This window comes from Phyllopteryx taeniolatus, chromosome 6 (genome assembly GCF_024500385.1).
Source record: "Phyllopteryx taeniolatus isolate TA_2022b chromosome 6, UOR_Ptae_1.2, whole genome shotgun sequence".
NCBI lineage: Eukaryota > Metazoa > Chordata > Actinopteri > Syngnathiformes > Syngnathidae > Phyllopteryx > Phyllopteryx taeniolatus.
The window spans coordinates 4374690-4390761 of NC_084507.1; the positions used below are offsets into that span (position 1 = coordinate 4374690).

The 16072-nt window shown below is 40.7% G+C and overlaps 2 protein-coding genes across 31 annotated transcripts in view; both read right to left on the reverse strand.

The window, feature by feature from the left end:
• Nucleotides 1-1570: 1570 nt before the first annotated feature.
• Nucleotides 1571-3638, reverse strand: LOC133479401 (dendritic cell-specific transmembrane protein). Its single transcript, XM_061776379.1, has 3 exons — nucleotides 2430-3638; nucleotides 1721-2056; nucleotides 1571-1621 (listed from the first exon to the last, which is right to left on the reverse strand). Exons 1-3 carry the CDS (start codon nucleotides 3456-3458, stop codon nucleotides 1571-1573), a joined length of 1416 nt encoding a protein of 471 aa, XP_061632363.1. The 5' UTR covers nucleotides 3459-3638.
• Nucleotides 3639-5265: 1627 nt separating this feature from the next.
• The window catches only part of rims2a (regulating synaptic membrane exocytosis 2a), a 173029-nt gene continuing 162222 nt past the window's right edge, over nucleotides 5266-16072 (reverse strand). For 28 of the 30 annotated variants that reach the window (XM_061776514.1, XM_061776509.1, XM_061776521.1 and 25 more), the window contains 5 exons: nucleotides 9389-9530; nucleotides 9125-9237; nucleotides 8915-9016; nucleotides 7878-8017; nucleotides 5266-7788 (listed from right to left, as the gene is read on the reverse strand). In XM_061776514.1, the coding sequence (XP_061632498.1) occupies nucleotides 7585-7788; nucleotides 7878-8017; nucleotides 8915-9016; nucleotides 9125-9237; nucleotides 9389-9530 (701 nt within the window). In that variant the 3' untranslated portion in view covers nucleotides 5266-7584. Of the gene's footprint in view, nucleotides 7789-7877; nucleotides 8018-8914; nucleotides 9017-9124; nucleotides 9238-9388; nucleotides 9531-9620; nucleotides 12288-13533; nucleotides 14798-16072 lie in introns of those variants that run through there. The other 2 variants (XM_061776527.1, XM_061776528.1) reach the window with 2 other exon arrangements.

The window sequence follows — 16072 nt, forward strand, 5'->3', positions numbered from 1 at the left end:
GCCAAGGACCACCTGTGGAGAGCTTCAGAAAGACTTGGAATTAGCAGGTACAGTTGTCACAAGGGAAACAGTGAGTAATGCACTCCGCCGCCATGGCCTGTATGCACGCTCACCACGCAAGACCTCATTGCTGGAAATTTTTTTTTTTAAAGTTTTCTGAACATTTGGACAAGCCAGTTAAATACTGGGGCTGATACTCTGGTCTGATGAGAGCAAAATTGAACTATTTGGATGCCATAATGCACACCACATTTGGAGGAGAAATGGCACTGCACATTACTCTAAAAACACCATACCAACAGTGGAGTTCGGAGGTGGGAACATGATGGTGTGGGGCTGCTTTCAGCAAATGGTACTGGTAAACTTGCATTATTGAAGGATGAATGGGCAAGTGTACCGAGACATTCTTGACAAAATCTGCTGCCATCTACAAGGATGATGAAAATGAAACGAGGGTAGACATTTCAGCAGGATAATGATCCAAAACATACTGCCAAGGAAACTCTTAATTGGTTTTAAAAAAAAAAAAAAGCTCCTATAATGTCCCAGCCAATCACCTAACTTGAATCCAATTGAAAATCTATGGAAAGAAGTGAAACTCAAGGTCCATAAAAGAAGCCCACAGAACCTTCAAGATTTGAAGACTGCATGTGTGGAGGAATGGGCCAAAATCACACCAGAGCAATGCATGCGACTAATTTTTCCATACTGCACAAAGTATTAAATTAATACCAGTTGGCGTGTTCAATACTTTTTCTCTGTGTCATTTCACTCTATTACACACAACTTCATTTCTGATCTTATTTGATGTACTTTATTTGTGTGTATGGATTACTTGGGTTGTTCCCAACATCTGGTGAAATTTTCATGTCAATGGCACGTTTGGAAATATATTTAGTGAGAAAAATATTTATTTCAGCCACTGTATAGCCACTGTAAAAAACAACAACAACAATCATGTTACAATGAGGTCAGCTACAAATATGTTGTTCCGTGAATGATGTTTAATCTATAAAGGAAAAAAAATGTCCGTCATAATATTAAATAGTTAAATAAAGACAGAATTGTTGACCCAAGTTGACATTAGTACTGTAACAAACTATAATACAAATACAATGTCTGAAAAATATACATTATATAAAAACATTTATGTCAGTCAGTGACGTGCAGTTGTTGCACATATTTTTGTCAGAATTATTATGTAACAAGTTTCAACCATCCATCCATCCATCCATTTTCTGAGCCGCTTCTCCTCACTAGGGTCGCGGGCGTGCGGGAGCCTATCCCAGCCGTCATCGGGCAGAAGGCAGGGTACACCCTGAACTGGTTGCCAGCCAATCGCAGAAGTTTCAACCAGTTTAAACCAATTCTCATAGAGACGATTGCAAGAGACATTTCAGTAAAAAAAAGAAAAAAAAAATGGCAACTTTTGAGCTTTAATCTCCCTTGAAATTAAAGGAATTAATAATAATAATAATAATAAATTCTCTCTTTGTAAATTGACCAACTCCAGCTAATGTAAGTTAAGAAGTCACCAACAGAACATCATGGATTCTGTATGAAGAAAACTTCACACAACGTTGACCTCTTCTGGGAAAACCAATGGACACCAGAAATGTGGCTGTTGCGTGAAGAGAGAGAGAAAAAAAGGTTTAACAATCAACATCACCGTTTCATTTTATTTTATTTGAACAATTATGCACTATTATGTAACCCATACCTTAGTGATGAGTGCTGTAAAACTATTGCTGTTTTCTTTCTCCCTCGTCCTTTTTAACCTCTTCCTCAAAATTTTGGCGTGCAAGTACTTGATCCTCTCCTCTGCAGCAGTGGAGTAGAATCTCTCACACACCATGAGCCTGATCTGGACTACCTTGGCCGCCACTGGGGCCATAATAAGCAAGGTCAGCAGGATTCCAGCCAGTGGGATGACAGAGTTGTTGAGCAGCAGTTTGGGTTTGGGGAGGCACTGCTTCTCAAACAGTGTCACAGAATAAGAAAAGTCCTTTTGGTGGTTCTCCTCACCCAACTGTACACCAATTAAGGTCACAACACCCTGGAAAAAAGCAACTCATATTTAGTAACTTTATTGCTTACATTATTTACACTACTGTACTGTATATATGTGTTATTGTTTAATCTTTATATGTAACTAAATCGATATAACAATTTATTCTGCTGGCTGTCTGAAAGAACTCAGACAGTTGCTGCTATTGCATCATTGTGAGGCGTGGAGGTTGCGTGAGCGCCCATGCAGCTTTTAGTAGGAAATGGAACCATATTTGGTTACCCGAGTGGGTGTTTCAATGCATCACTATGAGGCGGCTGAATTGCCAACCAATCAGCATAAAATTGTAATCATAATTTTGAAAACTATAAATTAAATAGTGTGTTATTGTATATGACTATATTTTCATGAAATGACTTACTTTGAGGCTCAAAAGCAGAGGGACGTGGAATGGTTCCATCTCTGATAGCTTGGTTGTTATTATAGCAACAAAACAGTACAACAAGGCATCCACAGTTATAAATATGACCCAAGCAACCAAATGGGAGATGATGGGAATGCCGAATTTGAACAGCGCTTTTCCTTCCTGCGCAATGGGACGGAGGGAAGGGAGAGAGGGGTAAAGCTTCTCCTCTTCTGACGTGAGCGGAAGCACATGTTGCTTTCCTTCCGCCTTTTGCTTCTTGTCAAAATGAATGAATTTGTTGCTGATAAAATGATTTTTGTACTTCATGTCGCTGCAGTAATTTCTTATGTGTGAGGCTATAAAGATCATGAGCACCAGGAAGCTGATGGTCGGATAAACATGTTCCTTCACAGAGGAGACTGTGTTTATAAAGGTCACTGCATATTTGACACTTTGATTAAGCTTTAGTTCTGCTTGGGTGAGTCGATCCCTAAAATGTTCCAAGTCCACCTTGGGGGAAATCTTGAGCTCGGAGTCCAGGTTGACCACTCCGAAGTCCGTCACCCCTTGCAATATGTTAGCCAGCCATTTCAACATGTCCACGTAATTTCTGAAGGGCGCAATGACCGATGCCTTCTTGGCCCTCAGGTTACAAATCATGCTCCTGACCAAGCCTGTGAGGTTCTCCAAAGTGTTGTGAATATTCCCAAGGACAACTACACTTGTCCCAGCGGTGAGCAGCAGACTGCGAGTCTTCTTGGTGAAAATAGATACGACAAATAGCGTGAACAAGCATCGTACTCTCTGCGAAAAGAAGAGGGCAAATGTCAACACCACCCCATGGAGGGCAGCGATCCCCCCAGACACTGCGGGGTCACAAGTCAGAGTATAGAGGAGGTACAGGAGAAGCAAGGCACTGACGAAGAGGCTTGGGAAGACACATATGAGGAGGAGGATGGTGGTTCTCTTCAAGCCCTCTCTGTTACCACTGACGAAAACATCCACAGCCAAAATCCTCATGTCAAGCAAGCCCTTGGTGATCATTGTCCACACTTCCAAAGAAGAGCTCTGGAGTAAGATGAATCAGATGGCTCTGCCGTATATTAAGTACTAACCTGATACGTGGACCCAGCATCTATTATTATGTGTGTTGCTAGCCTCCGCCTTAAATAATGTTGGAACAGGATGTGGCTGCAAACCTCAGTCATTCGTCACGTTACTGTACAGTCATCTGCATTTTTTTTTCTCAAATGAAAAAGAAGAAGGAAGCAACAAGTATGAGGTGGACATGGGGGTTTGGACATGTGTGGAATGACGCTTTTGTTCATTGGCTTTAAAAAGGTGTGCATCATTTTAAAGGCAGGATGCATGAAACTGATTTGAACAACTGTCAATCATTGCAAATTTGTAATAGTAAACTAATAATAAAAGTGTACTGTAACCAAATCTAATCAGCTCTCCAAACATCAATAGCAAAAATTGCACAAACTGATGGTATGCCAGTATTATTGCTGCTGATACGACCACCATTACTACTTCTACTAGCACTACTATTAGTACTACTACTCACGCACGTGCCTCATTCAAGTCCGCTTATGTGTAATTACCCTATGCATATTTTCTTAAGATTACTCGCCACAGAAATTTACACACTTGTAAAAGTAATTATATATATATATATATATATATATATATATATGTACTCTTATATTACAAAACAAAATAAATTCCCTTATTTTCATTTCTGAAAGGTGGCAACCTAATTATGGTAGCAAATGTCTCCCAACAACTCAAATGCTTGTGAAAGAGGGAGGCAGCCAAAACCACTCATACAGTAACAGATGGGAGCGCAGTGTCCTCGTGAGATATTAATTTAATCCAGCGGTGCCTGCCTGCTCACGTGCAGCAGAATTAAGGACCAGCTGAGTCTATCAGGAGACTCTTTGCAGCAGCCTGTTGCTGAGGAATGTAGTAATCTTGCCAGCAGGTAACAAATCATGCTATTTAACTCTCTAAACTTTGTCTTGGAGAAATGGATGGAACATGGATGTGGACAGATTTACAATGTCTTCTGTGGCTTTTCAAACACTGAGGAATTCATTTAGAATAATTATTTTCTCTAATGTCTCCAAACTGACATCATTTTGGCTTCTTGCACACAACGAATTTACTACAGGAGCTTCCCAAAGCTGGGTACGAGGCCTGAATGACACGAGGCTGGCCATGTGAGGAGGCTACGTCCAACAACACAAGTTTGTATTGCATTGTGGGAAATGTCAGGAAGCCAAACCAAACAATTCATATATTGCTAAACACAACGCTTAAGGACTAGCAATTACTTTTTAATTCTTTGTATACAAATAATTGGGTCTATCGAGTGCCTGCCCACCTATCAAGTTTGAAATAAACAAAATACTTAAATCTGGCTATATCTGAAAATGTTTCTGCGATTGAGTTATTCTGCCCTACCCAACTGCTTTGTAACCGTGGGGCTTATTTCCATAGTAAGCGAGTTGCTCCGCTCCTCACATACAAAACTGAATTGCCTTTCTGGGACGAATAAAGTCTTATGAATCTGATACACATAAGAGTAGAAGAGAACAGGGTATGAACTTCTGCATCCACAAATTGGAATGCTAAAATTGTATTTACTAGCACTCACTTTTTTTCTTTCTTTCTAAAGTCAACTAGAAAAGGCTCCAGCTCACTTATGATCATAATAATGAGAAGCAGTACAGAAAATGGAAAGATCCCCCACTTTAAATTTAATTTCTGAGGAAACCAAAAAGTTAAGAGAGTGTATGGTCTATGTGTGTTTGTGCTCACACCTAGAGTCACACAACAATCAGCATTAATGTAATATCATTTTTTTTATTTTTAATTTGAAAAATAACTTACATAAATCTCTGTACTCAACCATACTTACCAAGACATAGCCTTGGCATTAACACATTGCACAAAAAAAAAGAGAAAACTAAAAGGCATTCAAAAGGATAAAATAACGTCTTTTTCCTCGTGAGGCATTTTTCCTGCTCCAGAAGAGTGTCATGAAGGTATTGTGTTTATTTAAATTCTGACATCTATGTATGTATGTACAATGGAAATCAAAAAGTAAAATATATACTGCAGCTTGTTACAGCGACAAAAAAATCCTTGGACATTAAAATTCATCATCTCCATGTGGAAAAGGAATAATGCCCCAGTTCAATTTCATTCAGACATACTGCGGCTATACGATTCATATACCTCCCAGACATGAGACGTTTTTATAATTACTAAAAATAGAAAATAAAAAATAATCAGGTCTTGGCTTTTAAAAGAAAACTAACAAAAATATAGTAAATCAGTCATTTTCATTAAAACAAGACAAAAAAAAAGAAACAAAAAATTCTGTGGCAATATTCCATGATATTTGAACTTGTGATTAGCTCATCTCATAAACAGTGCTTGTATTGAATGCCAGCAAATCATCATCTTTTTGTCGGTTTGCTGCCTCTTGATTACATAGAGACCTTTTGCTGTACCAATACAGAATATTTTTGCATGTTTGTCAACAATGCTGAAATAAAATACACTTCTCACCCCCTATTAAGTAGAAAATATTTTCCTTGTCACTTTTTTTCCCCACAATATCCTCAAAGAAAATATGACCTTGGGAGTGGAATGTTTGTTAAAAAACGTCAATAATTGGTCATTGGACGACTGAAAACAAATTTAGTGAAGTGCTGACATGAGGGAGAGAAATGAATGATGTTGACATGCACTGTACAAGAAACTGCAAAAATTCCAAATATCATCTTATATCAAAACATGCTGAGTTACTTTAAGGTGTGCCCAAGCCATGTTGCAGAGAATCCTTTTCAACATGCTTGTTAAAGAAATCAAATTTGAACTAAAATGCATATCAAAAACAATTTAGAACTGTAAAATAACCAGATCTAGACCAGACCAAATCTGGACCCTATCAGGGGACAATGATAGAAATGAACCGTACAATGTGAAGTACCCTGGGAGAAGGAATAAAAAGAGAAACATGTACAATGTTCACATAATCTTTATCTGAGCCTTTTTACAATGAAATAAATCATTTACATTTATTGTCATTATCACTTGTTTTGTCATAAAACATTATCTGTTAAATACTCCAAAAGGTTCCTTTAGTTTTCCTTATCTTACTGACTCATGAATGGTCTAAAGACTGATAAACAATGCCTTTTATCTTAATCATGATGTTGCATTCACTCTCCTCGGAAACCATGCATTGGTGAAATGTATCTTTAAAAATAATAAATTGTTGGAAATAGCTGATTTGTTTTATTTTTCTTCATCTCTTTGCAAGTTACAGCCTCAAGAAAACAATGTATTTTTTTTTTTATTCAGCTAAATTTGTATTCATGCAAATTAACTAAAAAGGGAAAGGATATTTTTCATACAATACTGTATATCAAAAGAGAAAGAATGAAACAAAGATGGTAGATCTTTTGACTGGGGTTTTGATTACTCATTATTGGTGATTTGTAGCCACTGCAATATTGCGTTGGATTACTGCTGTCTGGTGAGTTTCCAGCAGTTTGGTTGAGCACATAAACTGAGAGACTGCAGGCGATTTTCTTGTAGGATGTGGGGGAGTGTGGATTGAAGCTGAGACAAACCTATGTCATGGTCTCCAAAACCCTCACCTACAGCTAGACCTGTTGGCGGGGCATGACCAAGCATTAGGTGAAATCCACTGTCACCCTCCCCTCTGGCATAAAAAAACAACAACAGGAAAAAGAAACAAATGAAACCAAATGAAATCAAAGTTAAACATTTATTTTTCATTCGAAAAAGGGTTTCTGTAGAACACGTTTAGCGGTTCCCAGTACTGACCCCCATGGCTTCGAATTGGATGAAAACCTGGAAATGACAGATTCCTCGTGCTAAGGAGTTCATTCCAGTTTCCTCCCAGCAACAACAACAACATCGCCTGGCAATCCTGGCAGCCAGGCGCTTGCGATGCGCTTCACCACGTGCACTGCGTGTGCAACCTTTTTGCTCAAAATACAGGCTCACATTTGCTCCCCTAGAAACAGGCTCAGAAGACACAACATCAAGCATGCAGTGTAACAGGGGGGCGTGACCTGTCATCGCAACACCGGCTGCTACAACAACGCTATCAGTCTGCACGCTGCTATGACCGTGAGAAACTGTCCAGTGAGGACTGGGAAGCTCTTCTTGTCAGGGGGGCGAGAGTCGGGTCCACTAGCGAGGACGGAGGAAAGAGCTTGAACCAGCCAATCACCATGTTGGACAGGTCCAGCTCGTCTAACAGTATCTGAACTGCTCCCATGAAAGATTTATGGTCCATGCGTCCATAGTCGCCCCACACAATCACCTACAAAGAAGCCATGAAAAATGAGTGAGTCAAACAGACGGGACAAGGTAAGGTTATCTACTTGTACTTTTCTCTTGTGTTTTTCTCACCTGTAAAACCTTCCCTCCGGGGCTCTCCTCAAACGGCAGTTGCTGCTGGTAAAGAGGGTCCAAGGTCTTTCTTGCTACTTTTGTTTTCTTTTTGGCAATGCAGACTCCGTTTTCCAAAAGGTAGACCTTAACATATGGTGCTGGGAGGAAAGGAACAGATAACGTGCGTCACTTTCAGAGTCCAAGAGAATTGTCATCATTATTTGTCAACATTACACATTAGGGGCCCTATTTTCATGACTGGCATAAATCCGCCAGAAGCGGGTCAGAACGGGGTTTGGTCATTTCGCCGACAAGCGCAGGTCCGGCGGATCTAAAAGAGGGAGCTCTATGCCGCTGTGGGAGTGAAACACTTCAATAAGTCCAATCAAAGCGGCTCCTCTCATTCCCTTTAAATGTGGCACTGCACTTGTCACGCACTGACAAGTCTCTACATGGCGCAGACAACTGACTTTTTCTCAAGAAGAAACTGATCTGCTCGAGTCGAAGTGCACAAAGTATGTTTATATGGAACTGCAGACCTCCACAGGCGGATGATGCAAAGATGGCTCGGGAGGAGGTCACAGAAGTTGCTACTGGGAGATGGCCCCCCCATCCCCGATTGTTTGTGTGCACCCCCAATTGCTGTGACGGTCAGTGGGATGATTTAAAAAAATATAATAGTGATGATAATAATGCGTTCATTGATTTCTCCAATGATTCAGGGGGTTCACATATTTATGAATGGAATATGTCTACCAGACATCTCCACAGAACTCAGAATCTGTCTGCCTGTGCCCTGATCAAATTGACCAAAGGTCCACCAGGATTTAGACTGTTCAGTCGTACATTGAGAGTGACTTTCTACCACCAAATTGTCCCTCAGCTGGGCACATCTCCAAGGACACACCCTCGCTGCGCCGGAACGCCCACCTTGTTGCAAATAGGTCTACCAAACTAATGAACACGCGCAGTGAGCTTTGCGCATGAAAATAAAGATACTTGGGCATTTGCACCCCTGCGCACATGCGCTGTCTATGAGAAGAGCCTGTTATTACCTGGCAGTGCCTTGGAACTTGGTTTTCCTACAAGGCCACGAGCTCTAATGATTTCCACCTCCAGTGCTCCTTTCTTCTCCACCATGCCGATTTGGATGTCGCCTAAATAACGTGAAATATTTTTATTTCAAAGACTAACAAAATAAACAGGTGCAGAGAGCTACTCAAAATGTTCCTAAGCTTTTGAAGAAGGAGGATTTTTGTGTTTACCCATTGGCGGTGTAGCCAGGGTCTGTCGTCCGACTAGCTGGGCGGGCCCGAGTCCATCCAGGAAGTCACTAAACTGGGCTTCTGAGGACAGCCTCACCCCAGGGAAAATGAGACTACAACACAAATACACACTTATTACCATGGAGATAAACGGATATCCATGTCAAATAACATGAGGTAAACAGCTTGCTTAATTTAAAATGGAAGATTTTTTTAAAAATTAAAAAAAAAAAAAACCTCCAATAAAAGGCTTGGTCTGCTTACTTTCCCTCGGAGCTGTAGCTGTTCATGCTGCCGTCTGTGGATTCTCGGCTGGCCTGACGAGTCATCCTGCTCCTCATTTCCACTGCCAGGCCCGTCTCTGTGCTCCTCTGGATAGTGCTGCGCAACTTCTTGCCTCCCGCTTCTACACACACAAAAAAAGACCGCACAAGAGAAAAGCATTTTTGGCATTGAACGCTGCAGTGATGCCAAACTAAACACCAAACACACTCACCCCTCCATCGCGACCCCTCCAATCGCGACACTTCTCCACGTACAAACATCCAGCATTTGCCTCATCTGGCTGATCTAACATGACAGCTGACTCCTTCTGTCAGCCTGCCAACTCACATTTGTTCAGATCTCCCAGTCTGCATGGATGCACCTGTGTTAGATGTAGCTAAACTACATACATTACAAATGATCCACTAAAAGATGCCTGAGATGCAGTATGCATCAGAGCAATGTTCCACATGTTTGAGCTCCCCTGCAAAAGCTAAGTGTTTTGATTAGACATACTGTAGCTACATATTTAGCTCTGTTTGTATGCCAGCAAATGATAATACTGCATGTCACATGGCTATGGATGAATTAAATACTAATATAAGCATTGTAAAACTCACTGTGTCTCAGTGTATATGGAGTTAAATCAATACTCACACATACATGGCGTTGTGTTAGTCCACAAAAAAAACAACCAAAACAAAAGTTGTCGCAAAAATTCTGCCTTTACAAAGACAATACTGCAGCAGTGGTGTTGAAATGCATTCCAGTATACTGAGAGCTGTTCCTAATGCTTAGGTTATTGAATTTGCAACATGAGAAACAAAATATTAGAAACCGCCACGGTGTGTTTTTACATTAACGTCCACTTTGTATAGGCAGAGTGGATTGTGCAAGTGTAGCAGTAAAGTGTATATTCAATCATTGATTTGATTCGCGTAAATGAATATCATCAAGTCTGCCTCAGAATGGGCTTACAAGTCCTACATGATGTATTACGCAGTTGCGGAAACAGATACTATACTATAGGAGGAACAGTGACAGAGACTGACTGACGTCTGGCTGGATTTTATCAATGAACACTTTTTTGAAATAGAAGTATTCTTGCTGCGACAAATCTTATGAAAACACTGTAATGTCTGCGTTTATTGAAGCAACAGATCATATGCGGATATTTTTTTGGCAATCTGCTTCGTTAGATTCCTTTTCTGAATTACGTTACGGCACATCAATGTTTCACAAAATACTTATTTTGTTTCGGAAACACAAGCAAAGACTATAAACATAATACCAGACCAATTTCCAGTGCTCCAGAGGAGATTGGGAGCTTGAAACATATTCATACTCATATGGGTGTGCAACACAACAATGTGAATAGCTTTCAAATTGTTGCTTGCAAATACTGTAGAATCACTATGACCATACAAATCAAATTTAGGGTCAACAACGTAAAGCATTCAGAAGTCTTCTTTGCCATAAAATTGTAAATATTAATAAAGTGAAGGAATTCAACAGTCAAAATTAGTGACAGGTCTTAGAGGGCCAACCCTTTGGCAGATCCTCTCCATGCAAATCTGACTCCATAACTGATTGCGCTTCTTTGTAGTGTGAATATACTGCATGTAGACCGTGAATTGAGATGAACAGTCCTATTATCGTACCACATAAAGACCACATTAAAAATATTTACAGAACAAGCTAATGTGGGTTGCTTTGATTTTGAGAGCCTAGGTTGGTTTTGTTTTGTACTTTGTGTCAGCCTCGCAGCTTGATTCCAGTCACAAGTCAGCTACCCACCACAGCATATGCATAGTGTATTTTTAATACAACCCCAATTCCAATGAAGTTGGGATGTGTTAAACATAAATAAAAACAGAATACAATGATTTGGAAATCATGTTAACCCAACCTATATTTAATTGAATACACTACAAAGACAAGATTTTCAATGTTCAAAACTGATAAACTTTATTGTTTTTAGCAAATAATAATTAACTTAGAATTTTATGGCTGCAACACATTCCAAAAAAGCTGGGACAGGGTCATGTTTACCACTGCATTACATCAAGTTTCTTTTAACAACATTCAAGAAACGTTTGGGAACTGAGGACACTAATTGTTGAAGCTTTGTAGGTGGAATTCTTTCCCATTCTTGCTTGATGTACAGCTTCAGCCGTTCAACAGTATTTTACACTTCATAATGCGCCACAAGATTTTCAATGGGAGACAGGTCTGGACTGCAGGCAGGCCAGTCTAGTACCCGCACTCTTTTACTAAGAAGCCACGCTGTTATAACACGTGCAGAATGTGGTTTGGCATTGTCTTGCTGAAATAAGCAGGGGCGTCCATGAAAAAGACGTTGCTTGGATGGTAGCATATGTTTCTCCAAAACCTGTATGTACCTTTCAGCATTAATGGTGCCTTCACAGATGTGTAAGTTACCCATGCCATTGGCACTAACAGAGCCCCATACCATCACAGATGCTGGCTTTTGAACTTTGCGTCCTTAACAGTCCGGATGGTTCTTTTCCTCTTTGGCCCGGAGGACACGACGTCCACAATTTCCAAAACTTCCAAGACTCGTCGGACCACAGAACACTTTTCCACTTTGCATCAGTCCATCTTAGATGAGATTGGGCCAAGAGAAGCCGCCAGCGTTTCTGGGTGTTGTTGATAAATGGCTTTTGTTTTGCATAGTTTCAAGTTCCACTTACGGATGTAGCGCCGAACTGTATTTACTGACATTGGTTTTCTGAAGTGTTCCTGAGTCCATGTGGTGATATCTTTTACACATTGATGTCGGTTTTTGATGCAGTGCCGCCTGAGGGATCGAAGGTCATGGGCATTCAATGTTGGTTTTCGGCCTTGCCGCTTACATGCAGTAATTTCTCCAGATTCTCTGAACCTTTTGATGATATTATGGACCTTAGATGATGAAATCCCTAAATTCCTTGCAATTGTACGTTGAGGAACATTGTCCTTAAACTGTTCGACTATTTTCTCACCCACTTGTTCACAAAGAGGTGAACCTCGCCCCATCTTTGCTTGTGAATGACTGAGCAATTCAGGGAAGCTCCTTTTATACCCATCATGGCACCCACCTGTTCCCAATTACCCTGTTCACCTTTGGGATGTTCCAAACAGGTGTTTGATGAGCATTCATCAACTTTTTCAGTCTTTTTTGCCACCTGTCCCATCTTTTTTGGAACGTGTTGCAGCCATAAAATTCTAAGTTAATGATTATTTGCTAAAAACAATCAAGTTTGTCAGTTTGAACATTAAATATCTTGTCTTTGTAGTGTAATATAGGTTGAACATGATTTGCAAATCATTGTATTCTGTTTTTATTTATGTTGAACACAACGTCCCAACTTCATTGGAATTGGGGTTGTACATGCTTGAAAAGGGCCCCAGTAATTTGTAGGAATTATATTGCTTTTAACTATTTATGTGTACTAGACAACAAACAAGACATGGTAACCTGAAATACTGCCGCTCAACTGAAGCTTAAATCACAGAGCTTTCGTTATAAAGATTTTGAAAGTCACGGCAAGACATTTCTGGAGTTTGTTTCAAGATTGAATAGTTTAGCCTCGTGGAAAAAAAAAGTGAGCATTAGTTGGTGTGTTAATATGGAATCTTAAATCACAATTCTTCATTGCATTCTGTAGCGCAGTTGAAAGGGAGAGTGGAGTCAAAACTGTCATGAGAGTCCTGGGCATGGCTGGGAATGGAAATGTACCCTGTCATAAATGTAAGAATAATTTGAGGAATAATACGTGAAGTGGATGAAAATAAATTACAGAAAATGTGTCTACTTTCTGCATTATAAGTACTTAAAATGGGAACCGTTTTTAAATAAATACTGTAATCTGTGTTCTGCGCCAATAAAATCTCAAATGCACAACTGTAAAAACAATGTGTTTTGGTAGGATCTCTACTGCACAGTACATTCTAGGCAGTCACTCATTCCAAACACTAAATGTTTGTCTTCCACTAGCTGAGTATTTCACTACAATTTGATAGCCTGGATGACGAACAGAATTGCACGTTGGCACAGGCACCGCACAATGTTAACTGAAGCACAAACGACTGACCTCACATGCGTCTCTCCTAAAACACAGCATCCCTCAGTGTCGTCTTACCTCCATCGTCTTCATCAAAGGAGTTCATGCAGGGGAAGTAGAATGCCAGCGCTTCAAACGACGCAGACAAGCTCATCTTACTCTGGGAGCGTTGTATGCGCATCCCAGAAGCCGGAGCAGAGGTTTCATGCCCCTGCCTGCCCATGGCGACTAGCACTCGTCTTCAATGCAGTGAAGCGATCGATCGACAGGTCAAGCTTCAAAATTCAACCGAAATCTAATTTGCTCAACTAAGAATATTTGTTTGGCGATTCGATCTAGGCTGTCGGCCAATCTGTCTGTAGGTGCATCTCAGGGTGAGATCTGGATGTTTCCTCAGTGGTTGAGACTTGTGTTGCAGTGTGCCTGATGCTGCCTGCAGCACCTCTTTTTTCTAGGGGGGAGGGAAGAGAGCTGAGTCGCGCTCGACCAATCAGAGGGCCAGGCTTCTTAAACCTCAGCTGACAGTATGGGTGAAGAAGCTCTACCCAGAGATAGGTATCGACGCCCCCTTTAATTCCAATTTTATAAATAAATTACCTTGCTTTCTCCATTTACTTGTACTTATTCTTGTACTGTTCACCTTTTTGCTTCTTTGCACTATTCAACATTAGTATTTTCATTCATATTCATCAGTATTTCTTTCCATCCCTGGTATCACAATCCCCTCACCTCTCCAGCCTACCCACAGGGGCCAGTGAAAACAAGCTGTCGTTCCGTCTGCCAGCTGCCTTGCTGCGTGCGAGACGGCTTTAGCCACATAGCAGCCACTCCAATTGCACGTGCCAGATTCGGCTCCATTATTGTTCCCCCTACCAATACTACCATAACACAGCTGTGTTGACTTGGGACGAATTCTGTTTGCACAAAAAGAGAAATCCAGAAGATGATCACAATCACATGCTCAACCTAAAAATGTCATCTACCATCCATCAATAGCCTCTTGTTCACTTTCCCTTGATCAATTGCATACCACGTGCCCACAAAAACAAAGAGTATTTTTTTCTCTGTTTAGATTACTGTGAAACTTATCCAAAAGTTATCCCTTTGTGATACACTTCTATCTTGAGGACATCTGAAGGTGACCCATTTAAATAGATTTTCCTGGTGGTGTGTTAAACACACTAGTCTGCATTCACACAGCTTTAACTCAAATAAAACATGTCTTCATTTTTGGTCATGTACCGTAACGTAAATGGCTGACACTTGATGACAAAGCATCAGAAGCATCTCGAGGTTCAATATTTTGCTCAGTGTTACTTCATCATGAGGTTTTAGGTGTCATACCATCAAGCTTCAGCACTTGCTTAATAGCCTTAACACATGAGCCAAAAAAAAATCACAATGCAGTGCTGCATGAGAAAACACCACTTTTTTAAGGGGGGGGGGGGCTTTGAATATATGGTACAATAACACATACTATAGCTCCTTGCAGTGTGAGCATTAATGCAAAAGTTGTCATCTCTGAGATGCAGCAACCTATTTCCACAAGTGAGACACTAAAAGTTTCATCTGAGTCAGCACAGCCAACAACTCTACACTTTCACATCTGTGCTAAGTTGGACAAAACACAGTAACGTTACAACTAGAGTAAGTGGGTCATATTTAATGACTCCTCTTCTTGTGCTTCATTGCGAAGGCATATCCATTTGCACCCTAGGTCTAGACTGCTTACTGTAAGAACAACACTGTACACTTTAATTGGTTTTCAGCTTCTCCTGCGGCTGGAAACAGTCCCCCATTTCTGTCCACACTGAGATACTTTGTCAAACTGGCTGGAGTTTTGAATTGACTATGACTATTCATCATGTGCTGAAAGGTGAAAGATTCTTCTGGAATTCTTGCCATGCAATTTCTTCACTCATTCATGTTCCTTTCAAAATGAGATATTGTGATGTCTTTAATTTTCCAAGTTTGATCGATATTTGCTTGTTCACCTACTCTCCCCTCCAACCTTATTGGGACAGTAAGACCAACATCTTTGGTGTTTGACATCAAAAGATGAATATGAGACCAAAGATACAGTAAACATCCATGAATCCATCCATTTTCTGAGCCGCTTCTCCTCAGTAGGGTCGCGGGCGTGCTGGAGCCTATCCCAGCTATCATCGGGCAGGAGGCGGGGTACACTCTGAACTGGTTGCCAGCCAATCGCAGGGCATATACAAACAAACAACCAGTCGCACTCACAGTCACACCTACGGGCAATTTAGAGTCTCCAATTAATGCATGTTTTTGGGATGTGGGAGGAAACCAGAGTGCCCGGGGAAAACCAATGCAGGCACGGGGAGAACATGCAAACTCCACACAGGCGGTGCCGAGGATTGAGCACAGGTGCTCAGAACTGTGAGGCTGACGCTCTAACCAGTCGTCCACCGTGCCGCCTACAGTAAACATTTCAAGCTTTTATTTCCAGATATCAAACACCAAAATTTTAGGTGAGCAAAAGTATTGGAAAATACAAACTTCAAATACACTGTGAATAAGTGAATAAGACTTAATACAGGATACAGGCAAAACATTTCCTTGCAATAGCTGCACCAAACCTGTGAAGTAATGC